Below are 23,033 nucleotides of genomic sequence, written 5' to 3'. Positions count from 1 at the left end.
CTATGTAAAACAATGGAAAAAAAATCAGACACAGGAAACAGTTGGGTAAGAAAGAATTCAAAATGTTAATAATGGTTATCTCTGGGATAAGACTATAGGTTACTTTTGTTTTCTTTTTAAAGATTGCTTTGTGGGTGGGGGTAGATAGCACAATAGTTATGCAAAGAGACTCTCATGCCTGAGGCTTTGAAGTCCCAGGTTCAATCCCCTGCACCACCAAAAAGCCAGAGCTCATTAGTGCTTAAGTAAAAAAAATAATTCCTTTTTTTTTTTAATTTTCACTTTTAATAATGGAGACTCTTCTTTTTTGGATTTATTTTAAATATTTATTTATTTATTATTGGATAGAAACAGAGAGAAACTGAGAGGGGAGGGAGAGATACAGAGGGAGGGAAACAGACACCTGCAGCCCTGCTTTATCTCTCCTGAAGCTTTCCCCCTGCAGGTGGGGAGATAACCCAGGTCCTTGTGTGCTCAACTGGGTATGCCATGAGTTTTAATGTTACACATCTGAAACTTACATAATGTTATAATCCAATGCTATTTCAACAATAGCATCATCAACAAAAGAATTTTAATTACAGATGGAGAGAGAGAGAGAGAGAGAGAGAGAGAGAGAGAGAGAGATCACAAATCTGAGACATAGTGGTCCACCCTGAAATATAAGTAGGAAGTACTCAAACCTGAGTCACCCTTCTCAGAATTTAAAGCACTAGATTTCTTTCTGTCACGAAGAAGCTTGGGATCCCCCCTTCTCTCCAACTGAGCCCTGATCCTTTATGCCAAGAGTCAGACATAGGCTTTCAGCTGAAATTATCTTCTCTACAGGGCCAGAAGCAAGCCTATTTTGAAAACACAGTAGGTGTAGTTTAAAAAAGGTTCTGATCCTTCCAAGTAGGGAAGCTGCAGCTGGTGTTTTGACAGTGTTCAGACTGTGGGTGTGGAAGCATTTTACAATATCTATTTGTAAATGCCTTTCACTGTATTTATAGACTGTTACAACAACGCTAATGAATTTTGGTTCTGAAAAAATGCCAGCATTTCTGGAAGTCTCCAAGCACATGTTTAGAACTATGGACACCCAACAAGCCTGCAGACTTTACGAGTCCCAGTTCTTCTCCATCCATCCAATGCATGGGTGAGATTTTGGCAAAAAGAATGTTACTAAGTTCAACAAAAGAGGGAAGGAGTCATTTTCATAATTTCCTAGCTCTGGTGAGTACTTCTGTACAGTATGTTTCTATGCCCACAGCTGTTAAATGAGAGGAGGAAATAGAAGAAAAAGGCGTATTGCCACAGTCAAAAATATCAGAACAAGGTTGCCCTTCTGATTTTTAAATCAGAATAGTGTTTATTTCCTGTATTTTTCCCAGCAGTTTTGGCTGTGGAGACTTAAAATACACAACCTGGATAGGCAATGAGTAGCTTACTGTCTCTTTGATTTACTGGACAGGGAACCTAGCTGGCAGAGGAGGGACTGGCCAGTCCAAGCACACAAAGCAGATATAAATAAATAGGACCTATGCTCCAATAAAATTAACAGCAGCAGTCACCATATCCTGATTGATTGCCATGCATTAGGCACCAGAATAAACTCCCTTTCACATACAATCAGTAGTCATAACCACTCATGAGGTATTTACTCATGGCAGACCTGGAGCCTTGCCACCCAAAGCCCTCTGCAGTGAAGGGCTGGTTGCCCAGCTGGTTGGCTTCTCCAGGGACCACCTCAGCTGCAGAGAGTCTTATTCTATAAAAGGTCCAGGACTGGTGCAGTAGACAGAGTATCAGACACATGTGTGTGTGTGTGTGTGTGTGTGTGTGTTTGTGTGTGTGAATGTTTGTCAAAATGATGCTCTAGTTCTCAGTCTCTCCTGTCCTCTCTTATGAGTAAATAATTTAAAAATATTTTATTTATTATTTATTGAATAGAAACACGGAAATTGAGAAGGAAGGGGAGATAGGGATGATAAACCCATAGTACAGCTTTATGAAACTCCCCCCAACAGGTAGGGACTGGGGGGCTTGAACCCAGGCCCTTGTACATTGTACCGTGTGTGCTTAACCAAGTGTGCCACTTCCCAGACCCTAAACAGTTCTTAAAACACAGTCCCACATATGCACCCCTATGTTCATAGCTGCATTATTCGTAATAGCCAGAGCAGAAGCAGCCTAAATGTCTATCAACCGATGACTGGCTAAAGAAGTTATGGGATATATATCATAGAATACTCTTCTGTGATCAAAAAAGACAATGTTGTGTCCTTTGGGACAAAATGGATGGAACTGGAGATGATTATGCCTAATGAAGTAAGTAAAGAGATGAAAGACAGATGGTTTCACTCATATATGGAATCTAGAGAACTTATATACACGAACTTGCAAGAAAAAAGAAAAGAAAAAAAGAAAAGAGAGAGAAGCAAGCAAACTGTTTCTAAGACTTGTGAGAACTATGGGGGTTGTCTCTGGGAGATGGGAAGGTGGGGGACACAGAACTCTGGTGGTGGGTGTTGAACTGATTATACACTGAGACCCAGCGGTAACCCTGGTGGCAATATAACAGTGTAAAGGTGGCAGATTCTGGCAAGAAAAAGAATGAAAACAAAACAGAAAAGTTGTGGCCAGGGAGATGGCTCAGTGGATTGAGCACAGGAATTGTATGTATGAAGCCCTGGGTTCTATCCTTGGCACAGCATGGAACCCAGCAGTGCTCTGGTCTCTCTAAACCATAGATAAAATTTTTATAAGACAAAGTCCCATCCATCTCCTGTACTCTGGAAACTACTGGGGTGCACATGGTGACCCACTCTTGACCCCCTAGCTTTCATCCCAGCTGGTGACAGGCAACTTCTAAGGTCAATGAGCGATGTCAAATGTGGTGATTCTAAAAAACTAAGTCACCCAGCTTCCCTTCTTTTTCCAGCTCTTCAACCTTGTATTCTGACCACCTCCAATTGCCCAACCACCATGTTTATAGTTGGAAGGATAGTCACAGGTCCATCACATTCCAAGGTGAAATGCATGGAAGCCAGCCACCACTCTCTCCACCTTCCTCACTCACTTGCAACCTCTCATACTGGGGTACTGACTGTTGAAGTGGGGTACAGATTACCAAGCTCCACCTCCCCCAAGGGCCCTGTGCTCCTAGGACTAGCTGACTAGCTGACTGGTAGCAGAGTGGAAATACGATGGAAACTGGCTGGTGGCTGGGCCAGTCTCCGTCCACCACTCATAGGAGGGCAGTGAGGGCATGAGAAGCCAGTGCACATTCTTTATGCTTCTTTTTTTTTAAATTTTTAAAAAATATTTATTTTATTTATTTATTCCCTCTTGTTGATTCTTTATGCTTCTGTAGATGCTTTGCTCTCTCAAACAACTAAAAGAAGGCTCTGCTCATGAGGAAGAGTCATTCTGTACAGGGATGGCACCCAGTAAAGGACAACCACTGGACGCCGGTGGCCTGGGCTTCCTGTGTTCAGCAGTGGGAGGGCAGGAAGAACCTGCCTCCCCTTTCCAAAAATGCAGATCAAAAGGCCCTGCCAGGATATATGGTGCCACTTTCTAATCCTACCCAGTGGCTCACAATATCCCACGAGTCCCATGAACTTCACATTCAAATGTGTGACAGCCTGAGTGAGGCCAGGGGAAGAGTGCTTTTTCTGGCAGCTCTCCCCTGCACCGTACTGCACTGCACCTTCTGTGCAAACCCAGCTCTCAAGCAGTGCCCAGAGCAGGAGGACTGCACTGTGACCCAACTGAGAGAAAAGTTTGTGGGGTGTTACTTAGAGGATCAATATTCAAAGAAATAGCCAGTGGAGGAGTTGGGTGGTGGCACACTTGATAGAGCACACACATTACAGTGTGACTAGGACTGGGGTTCAAGCCCCTGGTCCCCACCTGTGTGGGGAAGCTTCATGAGTATTGTTTTCGCTGGGCTGGCTTCACGGGCGGGTAACAGACGACCCGGGACTCATGGCTGGGTTGTACGCAGTATCTCTTTATTCATGCAGGACGCGCAATCTATACCAAGCTAAGCTAAACTAAAAACTACAAACAATCTTGTCCTTATAAATATACTAGCCCAGTAGGGTGGGAACAGGATGCTACGCAGAGAGGGTGGAGAGAAAAGTGACTGGTGAAAATCAGGGTATGACAAGGAGAGGGGGCGGAGCAGGCAAGAATTCTACCACTGAACCACCAATGCCCTGGAGGGAGGGTGGTGCTTGTTAACAGAGGTTATGTAAATAGAATACAGTGTTATGTAAATAGAATGCAGGGGGGATTAAACCAAATGAAACAGAAGGGGTTTTTAAAAACAGAATTAGAAGCATACCAACACATGAGCACTGAAACAGTACTTGTAGGAGTCTCCCTGTCTCTTTCTCTCTCTCTCCCTTTTCCCTCTCAATTTCTCTATCTAAAAGTAAATAAGTAAATAAACAAATATTTAGAATAATCAGTGGAGAATGTGTTCTATAGGTCAGATAGTTCTGCACACATGCAAAGTCTCTACTTCACCCTGTTTCCACCCCAGATTCTGGCCACCACTGGTGGGAACGTCAACAGGGCCCTATGGCTATGCTCTCCAAGGAGTAAGGGTGCTTCCAGGTGTGGGTAAAGAGAGGAAAAGAGAGGAGATGGGGCACGCAAGGGAACTGCGGTCAGGAAATAGTACAGACACCCCTCTGACACCACAGGCATCATCTCTCGAGCCCTGAGAGTGTCCACTGTCCCCCCACCAATGGTCTCCCTCAGCTGCTGACCTTCTCTGAGTACTGATGGGGGAGTCTGCTGGAGCTTCCACCCCCTGGGGCCCTCCCAAAGAGTCCCCTCACTCCCCTAAGGCTACGGAGCATGAGCTGCATGCCACCATATGGGCACGCCTCGGCGAACCAGTCACCCACTGAGCTGGCGAAGGAGGAGAAGCAGGAGGCACAGACTGGCTAGGTGCCAGCCTCTCGAGTGCCAAGGGATGAGCTTGGGCCTGAGGCGCAGCTTCTCGTTTCCATCTGCACATCTGAGGGTGCCACTTTGCACAGGTGGAAACTGTGCTGCAGGGAGGTGTCTATCTTCCCCCAAATCACAGGAGAAGTAGGCCGGGGGCTGCCGTGTGAGCCTGGCAACCCTGGTTCCAAGGCCCAAGTAAGTATTGGGTAGGCAGGAGCCACATGTGCCCTGTTATTATAGTCAATTCCTGTCTAGAAGAGGGCCTGACCAAATAAATGCAGGCACTTGATAAATACCTGCAACCAGGGAACGAACACACACACACACACACACACACACACACACACACACACCCCACTACTTAATCCACACCTAGCACCCATTTTTCACTTTTTTTTCCAAACTCAGTGCATAAGACGAGTCTATACATGTGGCTGCACGTTCATTCTTTCCTCAACAAGCCCAAGTCTGCCTCGTATCCCCAAACCGCTGCACAGAAACGGCTCCCTGGCATATCTTGGTCCCAACTTGCATGAAAACAAGGCCAACACTCTGGAACCAAACCCAGGCTGAGCCAATGAGCACTGCCTGCCCTCAGTCTGCCCAGTGACGGGGAGCCCTCCAGTGGAGGCAGCTGGTCAGCAGCAGGCACTTGCTAGAGATGCAACATTTCAGGCTGAAATTAGAAACCTGAGCAAGCAGCCATCTTCATCTTCAACAAGTCCCTCAGGTGACCCCAAAGCTCATGAGAAACCTGGGCCAGAGTGTTCCATACTCCCTTCTAGCTTCCAGCATGCCATCTTCTAGCTGCCCTCTGAATAGCTCCATGTCTTTTTTTTTCTTATGAAACTTTTTTAGTATATTTATTTATTTATTTATTGAATAGAGACAGCCAGAAATTGAGAGGAAGGGAGAGACAAAGAGGGCGAGAGACAGAGAGACACCTGCAGCCCTGCTTCACCACTTGTGAAACTTTCCCCCTGCAGGTGGGGACCAGGGGCCTGAACCTGGGTCCTTGCGCACTGTAACATGTGCGCTCAACCAAGTGCGCCACCACCTGGTCCCAATAGCCCCATGTCTTTTCTCTCCCCTGTGGATCCTGGCTTCTCTGCAGTCGTCTCCACTGGACCCTGGTGCCATCATGGCCAGGCCATGCTGGGAACTGCCATCCAGGGGCCAAAAGCCTATAGCTCTGACCCCCAAGCCTTTTCTCCTGAACTCTCCAAAGGCATATCTTGGTCCCAACTTGCATGAAAACAAGGCCAACGACACTCTGGAACCAAACAATGTCTTCTCAGTAGGCAGCTTTGCAAAGAAACTCAGAATACAGGAGATCGCCAAGCTCCAAGAGGGCACCTAATCACCCAGCCACAAAAATGAGACCCTCAGAGCATGGTCTCAGGAGAGACAGCTGCCCTTCCTGACATCTGGCATATAAATGTCTACTTCATCTTGCCTCAAACTCAAATGTCTCAGCTTAACAGTCACTCACTCCCAGTGTTTCTCTGACATCTGCAATTCCAGTTTTTACGCTGCAGTGTTAGTCTTCCTTGCTGGTCCTCACTAGGCCCCCTGCGACTGTTCCTGCAGCAGCACCTCCAGCCCTGGTGTGTTAAATCTGAGGGGATCTTGGCCAGCTCCAAGTGCTATGCATCTGAAAAGCCACTAGATGTCCTGCCTACAGTCTGGTGTCCAAGACCCACCTGCCCGTCTTCTCCCTGGGGCCCCTCCTCTGCCACTGCCTCTTCCACTGCTCAAGTCAGGGGCAGTGCTCTCCAGGACACAAGAGCCACAGTTACTGACTGCTGCACAGCTAGGACCTCCACACTGACGGGCGCTCCACCACCTGACTAGAGAGCTTTTCATTTTCATGCTACATTTTTTTCATTTTTTAAAATATTTATTTATTTATTCCCTTTTGGTTCCCTTGTTTTTTTGTGATTGTAGTTATTGTTGTTGTTGATGGCGTTGTTATTGGATAGGACAGAGAAATGGAGAGAGGAGGGAAAGACAGAGAGGGAGAGAAAGATAGATGCCTGCAGACTTGCTTCACCGCTTGTGAAGGTGGGGAGCCGGGGGCTCGAACTGGAATCCTTAAACAGGTCCTTGCACTTTGAGCCATGTGCACTTAACCCACTGTGCTACCGCTCGACTCCCCATGCTATATTTCTTAGAGAAGGGGAAAGAAGGGAGTTAATGGTGGAGAGAGAGAAACCAAAGCACCACTCCACCATCCACAAATGACCCTTCATTCAGTGCTGTCCAGGGTGCTGCCACAGGGTGCTAGGGATTGAACGCAGGGTCTCACACAGGGTAGTGTGCATTCTACTAACTGCGCCACCTCCTGCCACTGTGAATCTCTCTTACCACTTACTGTCAGTAACTCCCTGAATACTTTGATGTCCATCTGGGACAACTAGAACATCAGCCTCACTCTACTTCAGCTCTTGCCATCTTCCTGAGCCTCTGAAAATCATGTGGTCACTCTGTTCCCAGCACCTGCCCCCCTCCTCCCCCGGTCCCTTCATTCATCTTCAGTCACTCACATTCACAGCCCCCTCTCTGTGGACCTATTCATCTTCAGACCCCCCCCACCTTGGAACTGGAAGTAACCCTCTCTCCTTCTGGCCATTATCTCCTAGACACACCTGCAGACCTGCTTCACTACTCATGAAATATCCCTTCTGCAGATGGGGAGTGAGGGCTTGAACCCTGGTCCTTGCACATGGTGATATGTCCACTTAACTGGGTGCACCACCATTTGGTCCCCTCTGGTTTCTTTCTTCTCTCTCTCTCTCTCTCTCTCTCTCTCTCTCTCTCTCTCTCTCACACACACACACACACACACACACTAAGATAATAAAAAGTAAACTTTTTTTTAAAAAAAGAAATGAATTTCTTCTGGAAGCCAGATTTAGCAGTGAACTTTTTGGCTGGCTGGAGAGGTCAGGCCTGGTTCCCAGCAAGAATGGCAAACAATGGCTGTATATCCATTTGTTCAAACATCCATCCACTCATCCACCCATCTAGCTATCCAGCTGTTCAGGAGAATCCTGGTGATGACTGGGTTCCACACAGCCTATGTCCCCTTTTCTCCAGAGAACCACAGGTACTAAACTGTTTGGACAAAATTAACAATCTCATTTCAATTAATCTGGCAAAATAAAACAGGCTCATGAAGCAAGATACGGCTTCTTTGTCCAATGCAATCATTTAGCAAACACCAAGAAGTGCACGAAGTACTGGGAAACAGTACACCTTTCCCTGATTTTCAGAAATGTCTTTCTACGCAAACCTGTGGTTCATCCAGAGACCGGGAAGGACAAAAGGAGAGGCTAAAGAGAGCAAGACGCAGGCCTGGCACGCACACCTCTCTCTTTTCAGGAACCATGACACTCGACAAGTGTGTTAACTGAGCCACTACCATATGCTGCAGCCTGTAAAGCATGTGGAGATGACAAAACACATCTTGATCTGCTTTAAATCCAGTAAAGCAGTCCGGGGGTGTGAGCATCCCAAGTGGCTCAGCATGGGGCCCTGCACTAGGCTAAACATGGGGTGTTAGGCATTTGGAGGAGAGAGTGATTATGAGAGGGAAGGGCATGCTTCCAGAAGACGAGTGTGCTGAGCTCTGAAGTTGGGGCGTTTTAACAGGTGCGTGAGAGATGAGGCACAGCAACAGCTGTGGCCAGGGGAGGAGGGGGCACTGTCAATGGGCGAACGCAGATCAGGGGTTCTCACAGTTTTGGGTGGGGCCAGCAGCAAGGGTAGCACCTGGCAGCATGTTGGAATGTAAATTCTGGGCAGAGCTAGCTCAGTATGAACACTCACACATTGTCATGCATGAGGCCCTGGGTTTGATCCTTGGAACCATGTGAGAACCATGGATAGCACCAAGGGAACTCCATGGACAGTAGACTGCTGCTTCGGTGTTGTTCCCTTTCTCTCTCCTTTTATTCCTCTTATTCTTTTTTTTTAATATTTATTTTCCCTTTTGTTGCTCTTGTTGTTTTTCATTGTTGTTGTAGTTATTGTTGTTGTTATTGTGAAGCGACTCCCCTGCAGGTGGGGAGCCGGGGGCTCGAACCGGGATCCTTAAGCCAGCCCTTGCACTTTGCGCCATGTGCGCTTAACCTGCTGCGCCACCACCTGACTCCCCTTTTTCCTCTTATTCTTTCAAAGGAAAGGAAAGCTGGTTGGGGAAGCCATTCAACAGTATTATGCTTGGGCAAGGACCTCAGTTCATTCTTTCTCTCTCTCTCTCTCTTTCTCTCTCTCTCTCTCTCACACACACACACACACATACACACACACACACACACAAATTCTGTAATACACATGAGGACTTAGGTTTGATCCCCAGCACCATATATGACTGAGCAGTACTTTGGCATCTTTTTTTCCCCTCTCTTTCAATATTAAGGGATCTATGTTCTCAGGTCTATTCCAGACCTACAGAGTCAGTAGTCCCAGGACTGGGGCCTAGGGATCTGTTTGGAAAAGTCTTCCAGGTGACTTGGACACATGCTCAAGTTACAGAACCATCACACTACAGGAAACACTGTCCTCTCAATGGGCGAGGAAGGGCACTGGCTTCCCAAATGGCTCCCAGACTTCCCAAGTCTGCCACTGCCAAGGATTGGCAGGCAGGAGGCCCAGGGCTACCCTCCCCCTTCCCCCCTTTCTGCAAACAGTGCCTTGCAGGACTGTACAAGCTGCCACCTACGGGTGTGTAGGAGCCAGGCTTCCCAATCTCTGTCCGGCTGCATGGAAGCCACACACCTCATGAAGAATGGCTGCATTTCCCACCGGCAGACTTCTGTGTAAACCCCTGCCAAACACTGTCCTCACTCCCCATACTTTCCATTGGTCACTGGATGGGGGGGCAAGCTGGAGGCAGACACAAGCTAAGCAGAGACATGGTCTTTCCCTGGGCCTGGAGGTTGGCATGGATCTGATGGATGGGTTCCCCAGCCTGTGCCTATCCCATAACGAGGCTAAAGGTTAAGAATCCATCATACTGGCACTTATGCTGGGATTCAGATCTTTAGAAAGAAAAGCAGGGATAGTTTGGGAGCTGATTTAATTGCAATGTCTGCAGTCCCTGTCAGACTGATGAGATCTGGCCACATGGCCTCTGCTTCACCTTCACCTACCACAAAGGGATGTCCAACCTTGGCTGCTCTTCTTTCCCCGCTTGTCTGTTTCATGCCCCCCCCCCCCAGCAGTGTGTATGAGTCTACACAACCTTCTTCTGATTGCTAGGTTCTGAGCTGACCATGTTACTGAAGTGGTACTTACTATGACTTTGGGCTTTTGTCACATGGCCATGTCTTGCACATGTGCAAATAGCCTTCAGAAGAAGACACAACACATAAGGGGACTGGCCAACTCAGTGGCAATCCTGGTCCCATGAGCTTCACCAGGGAATGTTACATGGAGGCAGGTATTTGGACCCTGGGAAATGTCTGCAGAATGAGACTTCCTGTTATCCAAAGGGCTGCCCTGATCCCGAGGAAATGGCACCCCCACAAACAGTCCAAAGGAAGAAAACTCTAGTAAGTGACTGTGTGTTGACAGGTATGGGTAAAGACCTCCAGGCCACTGACTTGTTTGGAAACATTAGAACATCCCGTGTTATACAGAGACAACTGCAGAGAGTTCTGGCAAAGCACTTGTGAAGAGAACAGACCATTTCCTTGCCTTGTGGTGGCCCTCTCAGGCCTGGAAGGTGCAACTTCTCACTCTGATTTCACATTCATCCAGTCAACAAGTGAACAAATGAATTCTGTCAGGCACAACCTGGAGTGTGAGCCTGACTAAATAGTGTCCCTTGCCTTTAAGGGTCTCACAGCTCAGTGACAAGCATACCAGAACATCTGCCAAGCTGGATCCTGGGCTCCACACAGGACAGTGTAGTCAAGGACAGGAAGGGTCGTGTGTGTCTGTGTGTGTGGGGGGGGGAGAAAGAAGAAGAAGAAGGAGAAGGGGAAGGGGGGAGGAGGGGGGAGGGGGGGAAGAGGAGGGCCTGCAGAATAGGTAGAGGGTCAGGGGATAGGGCCAATTTCTGGGCATGGTGCCCATAGTTCCAGACTGAAGGACACGTGGATGCTGGGTATCTGAGTTTCATCTGCTACTCTTGTAACCTATGTTCTGTCTCCCAGTCTCATGGCCACTTCCCTCTGAACACAAGGATAAGGACCAAAGTGGCAGAGTCTTCAGACAGCCCTGCTAGAGGCGGCAGGATAGCCTGGTTCCCTCCCCACAGCCTATGTGCTCCTTACTCCTTGCTCGTGGCTGACACCATCCCATACCCAAAGCAAAGGGAGCAGTACCTGGTAAGGGTCAGGGGACCCACTGGTCGTTCAGGCCTCCTCGGGGGTAGTGCGCCTGGTCTGCTGAGAGAATTGGTCTTAGGTGGCCGTGGTTTTTTTGGTGGTATGGCAGGAACTGAAGGCTTCTGTAAATCCAGTTTTGGCTCTCTTTCTGGCCTTTCTTTAAGTTGTTTAAAAAACAAACAAACAAACAAACAAAACAGAGAAGAGTAAGTGATACATCTTAGGAACAGACTGTTTCCTGCTTTAAAACAAAAACAAAAACAAATCAAGCAAACAAAAGGTTTACAGACTGCACTTGTGACAGTAACACCGGAAGGCACAGAGTATCATTTAGTTGTGTCTGTCTGAGAAGAGAAACCTGCAGAGCCACAGCTCAGTGTCACTTTTGCTCATCTAGAGGGTTCTGCCATTCACTGCACCCAAAGCCCCAGCAAACTCCTATCTACTCTTCACGGGCTTATTCAGCAGGCCCAGTAGGTAGGTGACAATGTAGGGATGTGTCATGTCTGTTTGTCACATGTTAATGCCATATCCACACAAGTGGTGGACCCTCCCTTGGGGGCAGACTTGAGCCTGGCAAATATGAACCTGCTGGGCATGGGGAGGAAGAAGACTGCTACCACTCAGGAGGACCTGTGTACAAGCCTATGCACCAACCCGTAGGACGCAGGCGCAGAGAGCATGCATGCCTCACATGTACAAGGTCCTGAGCTTAATCTCTGCAGCTTGAACTTAAAACAAGACACAACAAAGGGAAGGTAAGTATTTCCATGAACAACTAGCTCTGGAATACTTTCTGTGGACAGCTGGAGCTTTGCACGTAATCAGGGATCTGGAATATAAATGGCAAAAAGGAAGGGAAGTGAAAGGTTTTAACTGTTCACTATGAAAGAAAGAGGTATCACTCCTTAAGAGCTTGTGATGCTGGTGAAACTTTTGACACATTGACATAAAATATTAAATTTCACAATAAGATTTCATGAGGCCACCAAGGAGTACTGCCAAATACTTACATTCATTAATTCAGTGTTTTCCATGTGACTTATGAATAACTGCTTTTTAAAATGGCATTTTCTCTGCCTCCCTTTCATAATAATAACAGCACTTGTGCCATAAAATATGTGATCAATCAACTCTCAGACACCTATTAAAATGAGTCCTTCCACAGCATGCAGATTTCTTTGGGCAAAATACTGGGAATAGTAGGAGGCAAAAGGCATTGTAAAACTGACAGGATGCAATGTGTTAAGCTACTTCCCTGCAAGTGACCGTCTTTAGGAGACTGTGGGCACTGAGCTGCAATTCTGAGCTTTGTCATGAACCCGCCTTCTGAGCATTATTTGGGTGGGGGTACTCAGGGGTTTCATGCTTTCACAACTCCACTGCTCATGGTGGACTCTTGATTTTCCAATTTAAGATAGCGACAGAGAGAGGAAAAACAGTACAACACCTGCTTGTGTGGTGCTCCCCTATGGTGCTGGAAGCTTGAACCCAGGAGAGGTCTTTACATGTGGTGAAGTGAAAGCTCTGGCCCCCTCGCCAACATTCTTGACTGAGGATATATGTCCATAACATAGCAGAGGCTCAGCAGTGTCTGAGGAAGAGGGCTTCCTTTGGTTTGGATGGGAACTGCCCTAAACCATGTTCACCTATCAATAGACACTGAGCACTCTGGGAATTAGGTATGGGAGAGGGCTGGATGGAAACAGTAGCAGATACATGTGGCCCTTCAATGAACTCATAGTTGTGGCCAACATTCCGATGTCAGGATAGCATGGGGAGGGCAATGGCAACGGGAAGACGGGGATAGAGGAGCCTTATGCGCTATGTCATTGGACTGGTCATTTTCTATTTGCTGAGAGATTCTGGGCCAAAGAAGTACTACACTAATGCCCATACTTCATTAGAAATGGGATATTTAAAAACAATCCAACATGAGTGGACAAAGAAGTTATAGGATATAAACTCCATGGAATACTACTCAGCAATAAAAAAGATGATATTGTGTCCTTTAGGACAAAATGGATGGAATTGGAGGTGGCTATGCTTAGCAAAATAAGTGATGAAAGATAATTACCAGATGGTTTCCCTTGTAAGAGGAATCTAGAGATCTGATACACACAGACTTGAAGAGAAAAAAAAAGAAATAGAAATAAACTGTCTTTAAGACCTTCTGAAAACTTCTGAAAACTGTGGTGGGAGGGTGGGGGGGCACAGAGTTCGGTAATAAGTGTGATGTGGAACTATTTTGCAATGTTACAATTTTGTAAACCATTATTAATCACAAATAAAAAAGGCCTGTGGGAGTCGGGAGGTAGTGCAGGGTTAAGCGCACGTGGCGCAAAGTGCAAGGACTGGCTTAAGGATCCTGCTTCGAGCCCCTGGCTCCGACACTTGCAGGGGAATCGCTTTATAAGCGGTGAAGCAGGTGTCTCTCTTTCTCCTTCCCTCTCTGTCTTCCCCTCCTCTCTCCATTTCTCTCTGTCCTATCCAACAATGACAACATCAATAACAACAATAATAACTACAACAATAAAACAACAAGGGCAACAAAAGGGAATACATATTTTTTTAAAAAGCTTGTAGAAATTAAAAGCAATAAAAATCATAATCAACATGTCCAAAAAAAGAAAACAAATCCTGTGGGTGACATTGGCTAGCCCTGTGATGGCTAGGCTCTCCTGTTGCTACTCTGGAAATGCCAGGGAAAAATTAATTCCATACCTTTTTCTTCTGTTCTGTTTGGGAGTGTTTCCGGTCTTTCAGGAGGTATCTTTTTCATTTCATGTTTTCTCTCAGTGGTACCTAGGGGGTAAAGGATAACAGTGATCAGAAAATGCTTTCTTTATTTGATTATCAGACATAGCAGTATTTAAAATATTTATCAAGTATAGGAAAATTAATAAATTTTCTCCCTGAAGCTGAATGCTGCTATGGCCTGGCAAACATAATCAGCTTAAAAACAGAGCAAGAGCTGTTTCTGGTCCATGTCGTTAAGTCTGCTGCCTATATAGCCTTCATTTATCAGAATACCACTACAGTTGTCTGGTATGTAACCAGTCAGATTAGGCATCAGAAGAGTCATAGGAAATTACTTTGTGGGGATAAGACATGTGTACAAATAATCAGCCATCAAAATATATGAATGAGGGGGTGTCATTGGATTTTGTACTCCACAAAAAATTATGAATTTTACAGGGACTTGGACTCCATTTTGCTGAGTTTTAAAATATGGCTTCAGTGAAAAGAGAAGAATGAATATCAGATGATCTCACTCAAGGTGGAACTGAAGAAACAAGAACAGAAAGGGAAAACAAAGTAAAACTTGGACTGGGTTTGATGTATTCCATCAAAGCAAAGGACTCTGGGGAAGGAGGGCAGGAGTGAGTGAGTGTGTGTGTGTGTGTGTTGGGGGAGGTTAGGGTCCTAATGTAAGATGGTAGGAAAGGATCTAAGTTGGAGATGACAGTGTTTTGGAGACACCTATTATGATGAGATGAGAAACTACTCATGTTCCAACTGTATGGTAAACCGCCCCCCCCAACACAATGGTAAAATATACGGCTTCAGAGCTGGGTAGTGGCTCACCTGGTAAAGCACACACAATACCATGCATGAGAACCCAGGTTCAGTCAAACCCTGGGCTTCACCTACAGGAGCGTAGGCTTCACTAGTGGTGGAGCTGTGCTTTAGGTATCTCTCCCTCTTTCTGTCTCTCTCTCCCTCTATTTCTGTCTCTTATTCTTTATCTAAAAATGGATGCTGGGAACAGTAGGGTCATGAAGGCACTGAGCCCAGCAATAACCTTGGTGGAAAGGAAGGAAGGAAGGAAGGAAGGAAGGAAGGAAGGAAGGAAGGAAGGAAGGGAAGGCTTCAAACTGTTTGCCACCCCTGCTGTCAGAGGTTAGCTCTGTATCCCCTTGTCTGGAATGTGGGTACACTTGTGATTATTTTCAAACCAAGGCTGATATGATATCACATCATTCCTGAGGCTAGGTCCTAAAAAGTCATGCTATGGGGTACTGGACTCCCATGTAAGAAGTCCTGAGGCTGCCACACTGAAGAGGATACACACTGAACATCTGGATCCGCAGCCTTCTTGCCACTCTTGCCAAGGGCAGCCAGACCTGGCTGTGGAGCAGGCACCATCACAAGGAAGATGCAGCATGCCCAGCTGAGGTCCCAGACATCACAGGACAGAGTGGCGAGATATCCCAATTCTGCCCTGTTCTAGTTCACAACTCACGGGCATACGATTTTATGACATCAAATTCAGGGCAGCTTGTTATGTAGCAATAGTAACTAGAACAGACTTTGAAGTGGAGGGATGCAGAGACAGTGCCTGATAGTTTCCCTTAAGTTGTTTCTTTTTCTTTTTTAAACACTTAAAAAAAAATTTTGTTTATTTCCTTTTGTTGCCCTTGTTGTTTTATTGTTGTAGTTATTGATGTTGTTGTTTTGGATAGGACAGAGAAATGGAGAGGGGAGGGGAAGACAGAGAGGGGGAGAGAAAGATAAACACCCACAGACCTACTTCACCACTTCTGAAGCGACTCCCCTGCAGGTGGGGAGCCGGGGGCTCAAACCGGGATCCTTACGCCGGTCCTTGCGCTTTGCGCCACGTGCGCTTAACCCACTGCGCCACCGCCCGACTCCCCCGTAAGTTGTTTCTATTTGTGCCTGAATCCCTCAAGTATGAGTTTATCCCAAATATACCAATTAGCTGTCATCTTCACCCGCAGGGATCAGAGCTGTTCTCTTACCTGGGGTGCGAGTGGCTTCAGACACATAGAAGCACTTAGAAAATAGTTAAAGTACAAAACCAACCGCAGGTACGACAATGACTTAGGGACTTGGTTGAGTGCTCTACAGACTTTATGACTAGTCCAATGGGAGTGTGTTTGGAGAGAAAAATCACAATTACACAGTATGGGAGGCCAAGGGACTGGAAATAAATTCACTGATCATACATTGATCCAACTCTCCTTAACAATTCACTCTAAGTTAAACACAGTATCTGGTTTCTGTCCATTCCATATCTGATCTATTGGCCAAACAACGAAATACAAAGAAAACTGTTAATGGGAAAAATATCTACAGCTCTGTCACAAACGTCTTTCAGCAGGATACAAGTAAGGAGTCCCAGGAAAGCCATAAGATTAAGTACCAGCTTGCTTTCCCTGCAGAGAGCCAGCATAAACTCTGATAAAAACTGCTATGGTCCATGATTGCTCAACAATGTGTTTGCCTTTGCATATTAACTCTCTTTTCAGTCACCAGGTTCCAGATGTCATCAGGATGCCGGCCAGGCTTCCCTAGACTGAAGACCCCACCAATGTGTCCTGGAGCTCCGCTTCCCCAGAGACCATCCTACTAGGGAAAGAGAGAGGCAGACTGGGAGTATGGACCGACCAGTCAACGCCCATGTTCAGCGGGGAAGCAATGACAGAAGCCAGACCTTCTACCTTCTGCAACCCACAATGACCCTGGGTCCATGCTCCCAGAGGGATAGAGAATGGGAAAGCTATCAGGGGAGGGGGTGGGATATGGAGATTGGGTGGTGGGCATGTACCCCTCCTACCCTATGGTTTTGTTAATCCTTTCTTAAATAAAAAATTTTAAAAAATTAAAAAAAACTGCTAAGAAAGGTTAGGAATTTGCCTACCATGTTACAGTCTAGTCTCCTAATGATCCAGAACAACCTTAGTTGTCAGTCTTGGAGGCACAACTGATAACCTACTCCCCCTAAGAGTGGAGTCTGAGGCGACCTGAGTCTCCCCTCAGACCACTGCACTCCTTGTCCACTGTGCCACTGCAGGGCCTTAGGCCACTGCACTCCTTTCCTTGGTTTCTTATCAGAGACCAAGGCCTCTAGGGAACCCGGTGTTCAGAGTTAAGAAAATAGTCAGCTGTAAGAACATATTTACCCAGCCAGAACCACTAGGTGGCAAAATTAAACTGCTCAATGCCAACAAGGATGGGGGCAGAGCAGGAGAGGCAATTAATATCCCATTACAGTGCTTCATCTCTCTAACACTCAACTATGCTGAAGGGAATGGGAAAGGAGTTTGGGGTTGAGCTGACGGCCTGCCACTGGCCCCATGCCCTCCAACGTGGTGGGCCAAAATGACTTGAAATCACTCTTTAGTAAATTTATGAACACACCAATCTGGAAATTTCTTCATATTTTAAGTCCTGTAGAAATAGCATAATTATAAATACTTAGAACTAAAAATAGCCCTACTCTTCTGTTTTAGTTGTTAATTTCTAAAAATGCCACTCAACTTATTCATGTAGGAATTCCTTCCCATAATTCATTTTTAACAATCATGAAGAGGAGTTCTGTTGGGAATGATGAATGATCATCTTTATGTATGAGAATCCATGGGGGCTGGGCGGTGGTACACTGGGTTAAGTGCACATAGTACAAAGTGCAAGGACCTATGCAAGGATCCCAATTTGAGCCCCTGGCTCCCCACCTGCAGGGGGGTCACTTCACAAGTGGTTAAGAAGGTCTGCAAGTATCTCTCTCTATCTCTCCTCCTCTCTCAGAGTCTTATCCAATAAAATGGGAAAAAAAAATCCAGTGTGCAATAAGTTACCAAATGGCCAACATCATTCAACCTTAATATTGGAACTCCACAGAAAAAGTAAACCGAACTCTTCAAGATTGAAAAGGAGTCAGAGGAAATGCATTCATTGCTGTAAAAACATCTTTTTGTCTGGGGTAAGTGAAGTGACAGGTGACGCTGACCTGTGGAGGTATTCTTGCCCCAAGCAGACCCTCCATTGGGCAAAGTAGGACAATCATATTCTTCTCCTCAAGTGCAGGTCAAACAAGCAAAACTTGTTTATTTCAAAAGTCTTTCTCTTTGAGAGGTTGAAATATTTTGCTGCATCAGGAATAGATTCTAATGATATGTTTATGTTTGTAGGAAAACCAGCAGTATATTTTGAGCCTGGCAGTTAAGACCAAATCGGAGATAAAATCTACAATTTTTATCGGAGAATATAGAACTCACCCAGTGATGATGTAAATATATGCAGAAAGAACTGAAAGGCACAGTACCTGCCCCTTGCTTGATGACAGGAGCTGACGGAGGAGGTGGCTTCTTAGGTCTCTGAAAAATGAATTAAAGCGATAACAAATGAGATTGTTGGCAAGTCTGGTAATTCATACAAGGACCACAGTTTTCTAGATGGAGTTTAGACAATCCAGAGAAATTCTGAACACACACACACACACACACACACACACACACACACACACACACACACACGCCAGTCTTCCTCTAGGGACCTTCAAACAAATACTAAAATAAATTCACTCTGCAAAACAAAACTCTGATGGACAAATGAAATACCATTTCCCCCTTTCTAAATCTGTAACAGCTTTCTGGAAAAGCACAGCTCAGCAAAAAAAAAAAAAAAAAAAAGCCTGAAACCAGTAAGCACAATGGTACTCCTACGCTGAAACTACATTTGCAATTAAGATTTAATCTGCTGAATAACCAAGCAATTCAGAAAGAGTCACTGGGATGGCCCTCAATCAGGTCTGCTCTGGATGTGGGACTTTCAACAAAAGGAGGCCAAGGGCTGCAGCTGGGGAAGGCTGGAAGCCTCTGGCCCCCCACCCCCCACTCCCACTGAGTTGTACCCTGGGAAGTAAGATGCAGTTTTCCTCTGATGTCTGTCACTGTATAGGTGATGAGGGCAGAAATGCAATCGGTGACATTCATCCCTGACCCAGTTCCAGGTCACCTCCTTGCTCAACTGGCAAATGACTCAGGGGCTGGGGGAGCAAGCCTGGGCACAATTTTCAGACACCATCTTAAACCAGGGCATAGAAACATCTCAGTGTCAGGATCACTAAAGAAAGATGAGGTGAGGAGGGCGAAGCATATGATCCAGGTTACTGATGAAGCTTTTTCAGACCCTCTCTTGAGTCTCACATACTTGTCTTCTTCAAAAACTTCCACAGACTGCCTTGCACCCTGAAAACATACTGCTGTGGCATTGTCACATGGGCCAGCAAGAGGGTCCCCACCCTCAGCAGGTGCCCACAGGGTGGATGCAGTTCAGAGCACAGGGAGAAATGGGTTTGAAACAAAACCTAGAGACTGAGACCCACAAATCATTCTCTCAGAGCGTGTCACAGTATGCTTGCTGGCTCTGGACTAGTGACATCCATTCAGCTCTGTTCTTCATTAGCTGGGTGACTGACTCTTGTGACCCTGAATAAGCAGCATAGCTTGGTGGGCAGGAAGTGGGGCTTCAGAGTAAGACTTCACTCCCAATCTTCTCTTTGCATTATTTGTCGTGGCTACTGAGACCTTGCCCAGCTGACCCTGTCCCCTGTGAGAAGCGCTAGCTGACAGTATCGCCCCCTCTCAGGAGGCAGAGGTGAGCACTGCCTTGTTCAGTCCTCATGATAGCTTTATAGTAGGGATGTTATTATCTGCATTTTGCACATGAAGTAACAGAGGCTTTGAGCAATGATGCCATTTTTCAAGGTTATCTGGCTACTAATTGATGGGGATGGGAAGGGGATCCTGTGAGCCCAACCCAGGACTGTCTGATCCACAGCCATGTTCTTAACCACTGTGAAGGCTCCATACTGCCAGAAAACATCTAAAAGACACAGATAGCATCATGAGGCTACAAACCACATACAGTTGATAAAAGTACTATGGTAGAGTAAAAAAAAAAATGGCATTAAGCTGCAGCTATAGTATGTATGAGCTCAAGTATGTTGAAATACATGCAGAAAGCAAAAAAGATGGCAAAGAAAGATAGTTACATGGTGTCCTCTGACTAGTAGGATCCATGGTGCAGACGTGGATGTTTCCTTCAAATTTTTCTCTAAGCCAATTTTCCATCTGAGCCAAGCTTATCAGAGAGCAAGCCAGCCAGCCATATCAGGCCACCTCCCTTGCATACATGCCTCCACCAGATGGGTTTCTTTCTGGCTCACAGATCCTCCACTACTCTCTCCCCTTCCTGATAGCCTCTTCTTGCTTGCCACCTCAACTCCTTCCCTTTTCTCCCTCCCTTCCTTGTATAAATGAGACAGGGGATAGATGTGAGCTTACCTAATGAAGTTACTGTCGAAACTGCAAACTCATCCTCCTTGACCCCAAGCTTAGAATAGTTTCTTATTCGAGAAACTGCCAGCACTCTGCGGCCTGAGTCTATCTCCAGCCAGGCCCCACAATGCCCACTCCAGCCTCTTCCTCACTCCCTTCTGGTTTTAACATTTTTATAACTAATTTCACAGGCATCTCCACTTGCTGAAGCCTTTGCCCTGGTAACTTTGCCTCAAACCACAGGGCCCCAAGCACAAAAAGACAATTGCGAGTCATTGTATTTGCCAAGATCACTGTACAAAGGAAGAAAACATTCCTGACAGATTTGGTATGCACAACAGTGTGTGGTGCTGAGCAGCACAGCCCCAAGAGCCTGCAGGAGGGAGGCATCATGCTGTGGCAGCGTGTGAATACAAAGCCCGCTGTTTTGACCAGGGTGTGCTGGAACATGGCGGAGGAAGCAGCCGGAGGTGAGAGCAGTGTCCTGCCCCAGAGGGGATGCAGGTGGGTGGGGCAGTTGGGAAAGGAAAGGAGCAGTCTGGGAGCTGTCTGTCATGCAGCCACCATGCTTGAGCACTGTTGGCTAGGAGCCTACCTTGCTTATCAGCAGAGTACGTTTACATGCTGTGCTGCTTTTTTTTTTCTGCCTTGACTGACTTCACTCTCTGACTCCAACAAAATCAGTCTTCTTATCTCAGATGAAAAATGATATCCTGTGTTCAAATATGTCACCTTCCCCCATCAGTTACAGCATACCTTTTTATAAAAATTTATTTATTTATTCATTTGTTCATTTATCTATCTATCTATCTATCTATCATTGGATAGAGACAGAGAGAAATTGAGAGGGGAGGAGGTAGAGAAGGAAAGAGACAGAGACACACCTGTAGACCTGCTTCACCACTTGTGAAGCTTTCCCCCTGCAGGTGGGGAACAGGGGGCTTGAACCTGGGTCCTTGCAGACTGTAATATGAGCGCTTAACCAGGTGCACCGTTGCCTGGCCCCTGCGGCATATCTTTACTCATAACCTTGGTCATGTGTGGAACTTAAAGATTACAGAGCAATGTTTTATACCTTGTGTGGACTATCAAGGATGACCACACTATTTTCTTCATTTGTGAGAGGTAAAGCTGAGCCACGAAAAACAAACAAATTTACAAGGACTTGAGGCTCACCAAATAAATACTTTCACTGACTTTTCAAAGCTAGAGAAATACAATGAGATACAAGAGAATACTTCTCTTTCTACAAGAGAATGCTTCTCTTTCTTTCTTTCTTTCTTTCTTTCTCTCTTTCTCTCTTTCTTTCTTTTTTTTAATAGGAGCACTGATCAGCTCTGGTTTATGGTGGTACGGGGGATTGAACCTGGGTTGGGACCCAGTGGTGACTCACCTGGTTGAGTGCATATGTTACAGTGCACAAGGCCCTGGGTTTAAGCCCCCAGTCCCCACCTGCAGGTGGAAAGCTTTGTGAGTAGACTGCAGGTGTCTCTCTGTCTCCTTCTCTATCTCCCCTTACCCTCCCAACTTCTGGCTGTCTCTATCCAATAAATAAAGGCAGTTAAAAATTAAGAAAAAAAAGAACCTGGGACTTTGGAGCCTTTGACATAAGAGTCTATTTGCATAACCATTATGCTATCTACTCCTGTCCAAGAGAATACTTTTAGCAGTAATAAGCACATACAGAAAAAGTCTAAAATGTTAAGGCCACAAATGCGTTAAGTTTTTGATACCTGTCCAATGGGATTCTTTATATTCCCGCTACATCCTCGAGATACCAAAGTCAGCCTTCTAGGTCAGTGTACTGAAGGCAGAACTGAAACCGAGACCGAAGATAACATCAGTACTGCCCTCATGCCACGGTCTGGCACTGGGATAGGAAGATTATCTGTCCTTTTTGGTCCTCTTAATGCTGTGGTCTTTCTCTGTCTCTGTTTCTCTCACTTTGAGCTGCCAAGTAATGAACCCAGGGTCTCATACCTTTGTGATACCACTGAGTTGCCTTCCCAGTCCAATTTTATTTTTATACTCTTTTTTTATATTTATCTATTTATTGGATAGAGAGAGAAATTGAAGGGGAAAGAGGGGCTAAAGAGAGAGAGAGAGAGGGAGGAAGAGAGACTCCTGCAGCACTGCTTTACCACTTGTGAAGCTTCCCCCTGCAGGCAGAGATGAGGGGGGCTTGAACCCAGATCCTTGGGCACTGTAATATGTGTACTCAACTGGGTGTGCCACCACTTGGGTATTTATTTTTATATTCTATACTTTTAGAGACAGGGAGAGAGATTTTAAAAAGAAAAAAGAAGAGGGGGAAGGAGACACTAAAGCACCATTCCACCATCCATGGAACTCCCTTGGTGCTGCCCATGGTGCTCTTGTGTGGTACTGGGGGTTGATCGCAGGGCCTGATGCATGGCAAGGTATGCACCCTACACACTGGTCTACCTCCTGGGCCCAATTCTGGGCTCTTTCATCCTGCTCCAACAGCACTGGAAAATTATTTCCCTTTTTGTGTTCTTTGGTCATTTGCTACTGTTGCCAACACAGTGATTGCCTGCTTGCCTTCCCTTAGTGAGATTTGAGTGTCTGCCACATGTAGAGAAATCTCGAGTCTTGTGATCTATCACATGAGCACAAGTCCTGTGTTCTGTCACACAGTTGA

The 23,033-nt window shown here is 46.0% G+C and overlaps 1 protein-coding gene across 5 annotated transcripts in view; it reads right to left on the bottom strand.

The window, feature by feature from the left end:
* The window catches only part of SH3KBP1 (SH3 domain containing kinase binding protein 1), a 447,635-nt gene that overhangs the window by 47,137 nt on the left and 377,465 nt on the right, over window positions 1-23,033 (bottom strand). For all 5 annotated transcript variants that reach the window (XM_016195163.2, XM_007538851.3, XM_007538858.3 and 2 more), the window contains 3 exons: window positions 18,355-18,406; window positions 14,010-14,090; window positions 11,283-11,442 (listed from right to left, as the gene is read on the bottom strand). In XM_016195163.2, the coding sequence (XP_016050649.1) occupies window positions 11,283-11,442; window positions 14,010-14,090; window positions 18,355-18,406 (293 nt within the window). The remainder of the gene's footprint in view (window positions 1-11,282; window positions 11,443-14,009; window positions 14,091-18,354; window positions 18,407-23,033) is intronic.

Source organism: Erinaceus europaeus, chromosome X (assembly GCF_950295315.1).
Source record: "Erinaceus europaeus chromosome X, mEriEur2.1, whole genome shotgun sequence".
Classification (NCBI taxonomy): Eukaryota; Metazoa; Chordata; class Mammalia; order Eulipotyphla; family Erinaceidae; genus Erinaceus; species Erinaceus europaeus.
The sequence above is the reverse complement of the archived record's forward strand: the minus strand, read 5'-3'. Positions and strand labels throughout refer to the sequence as shown.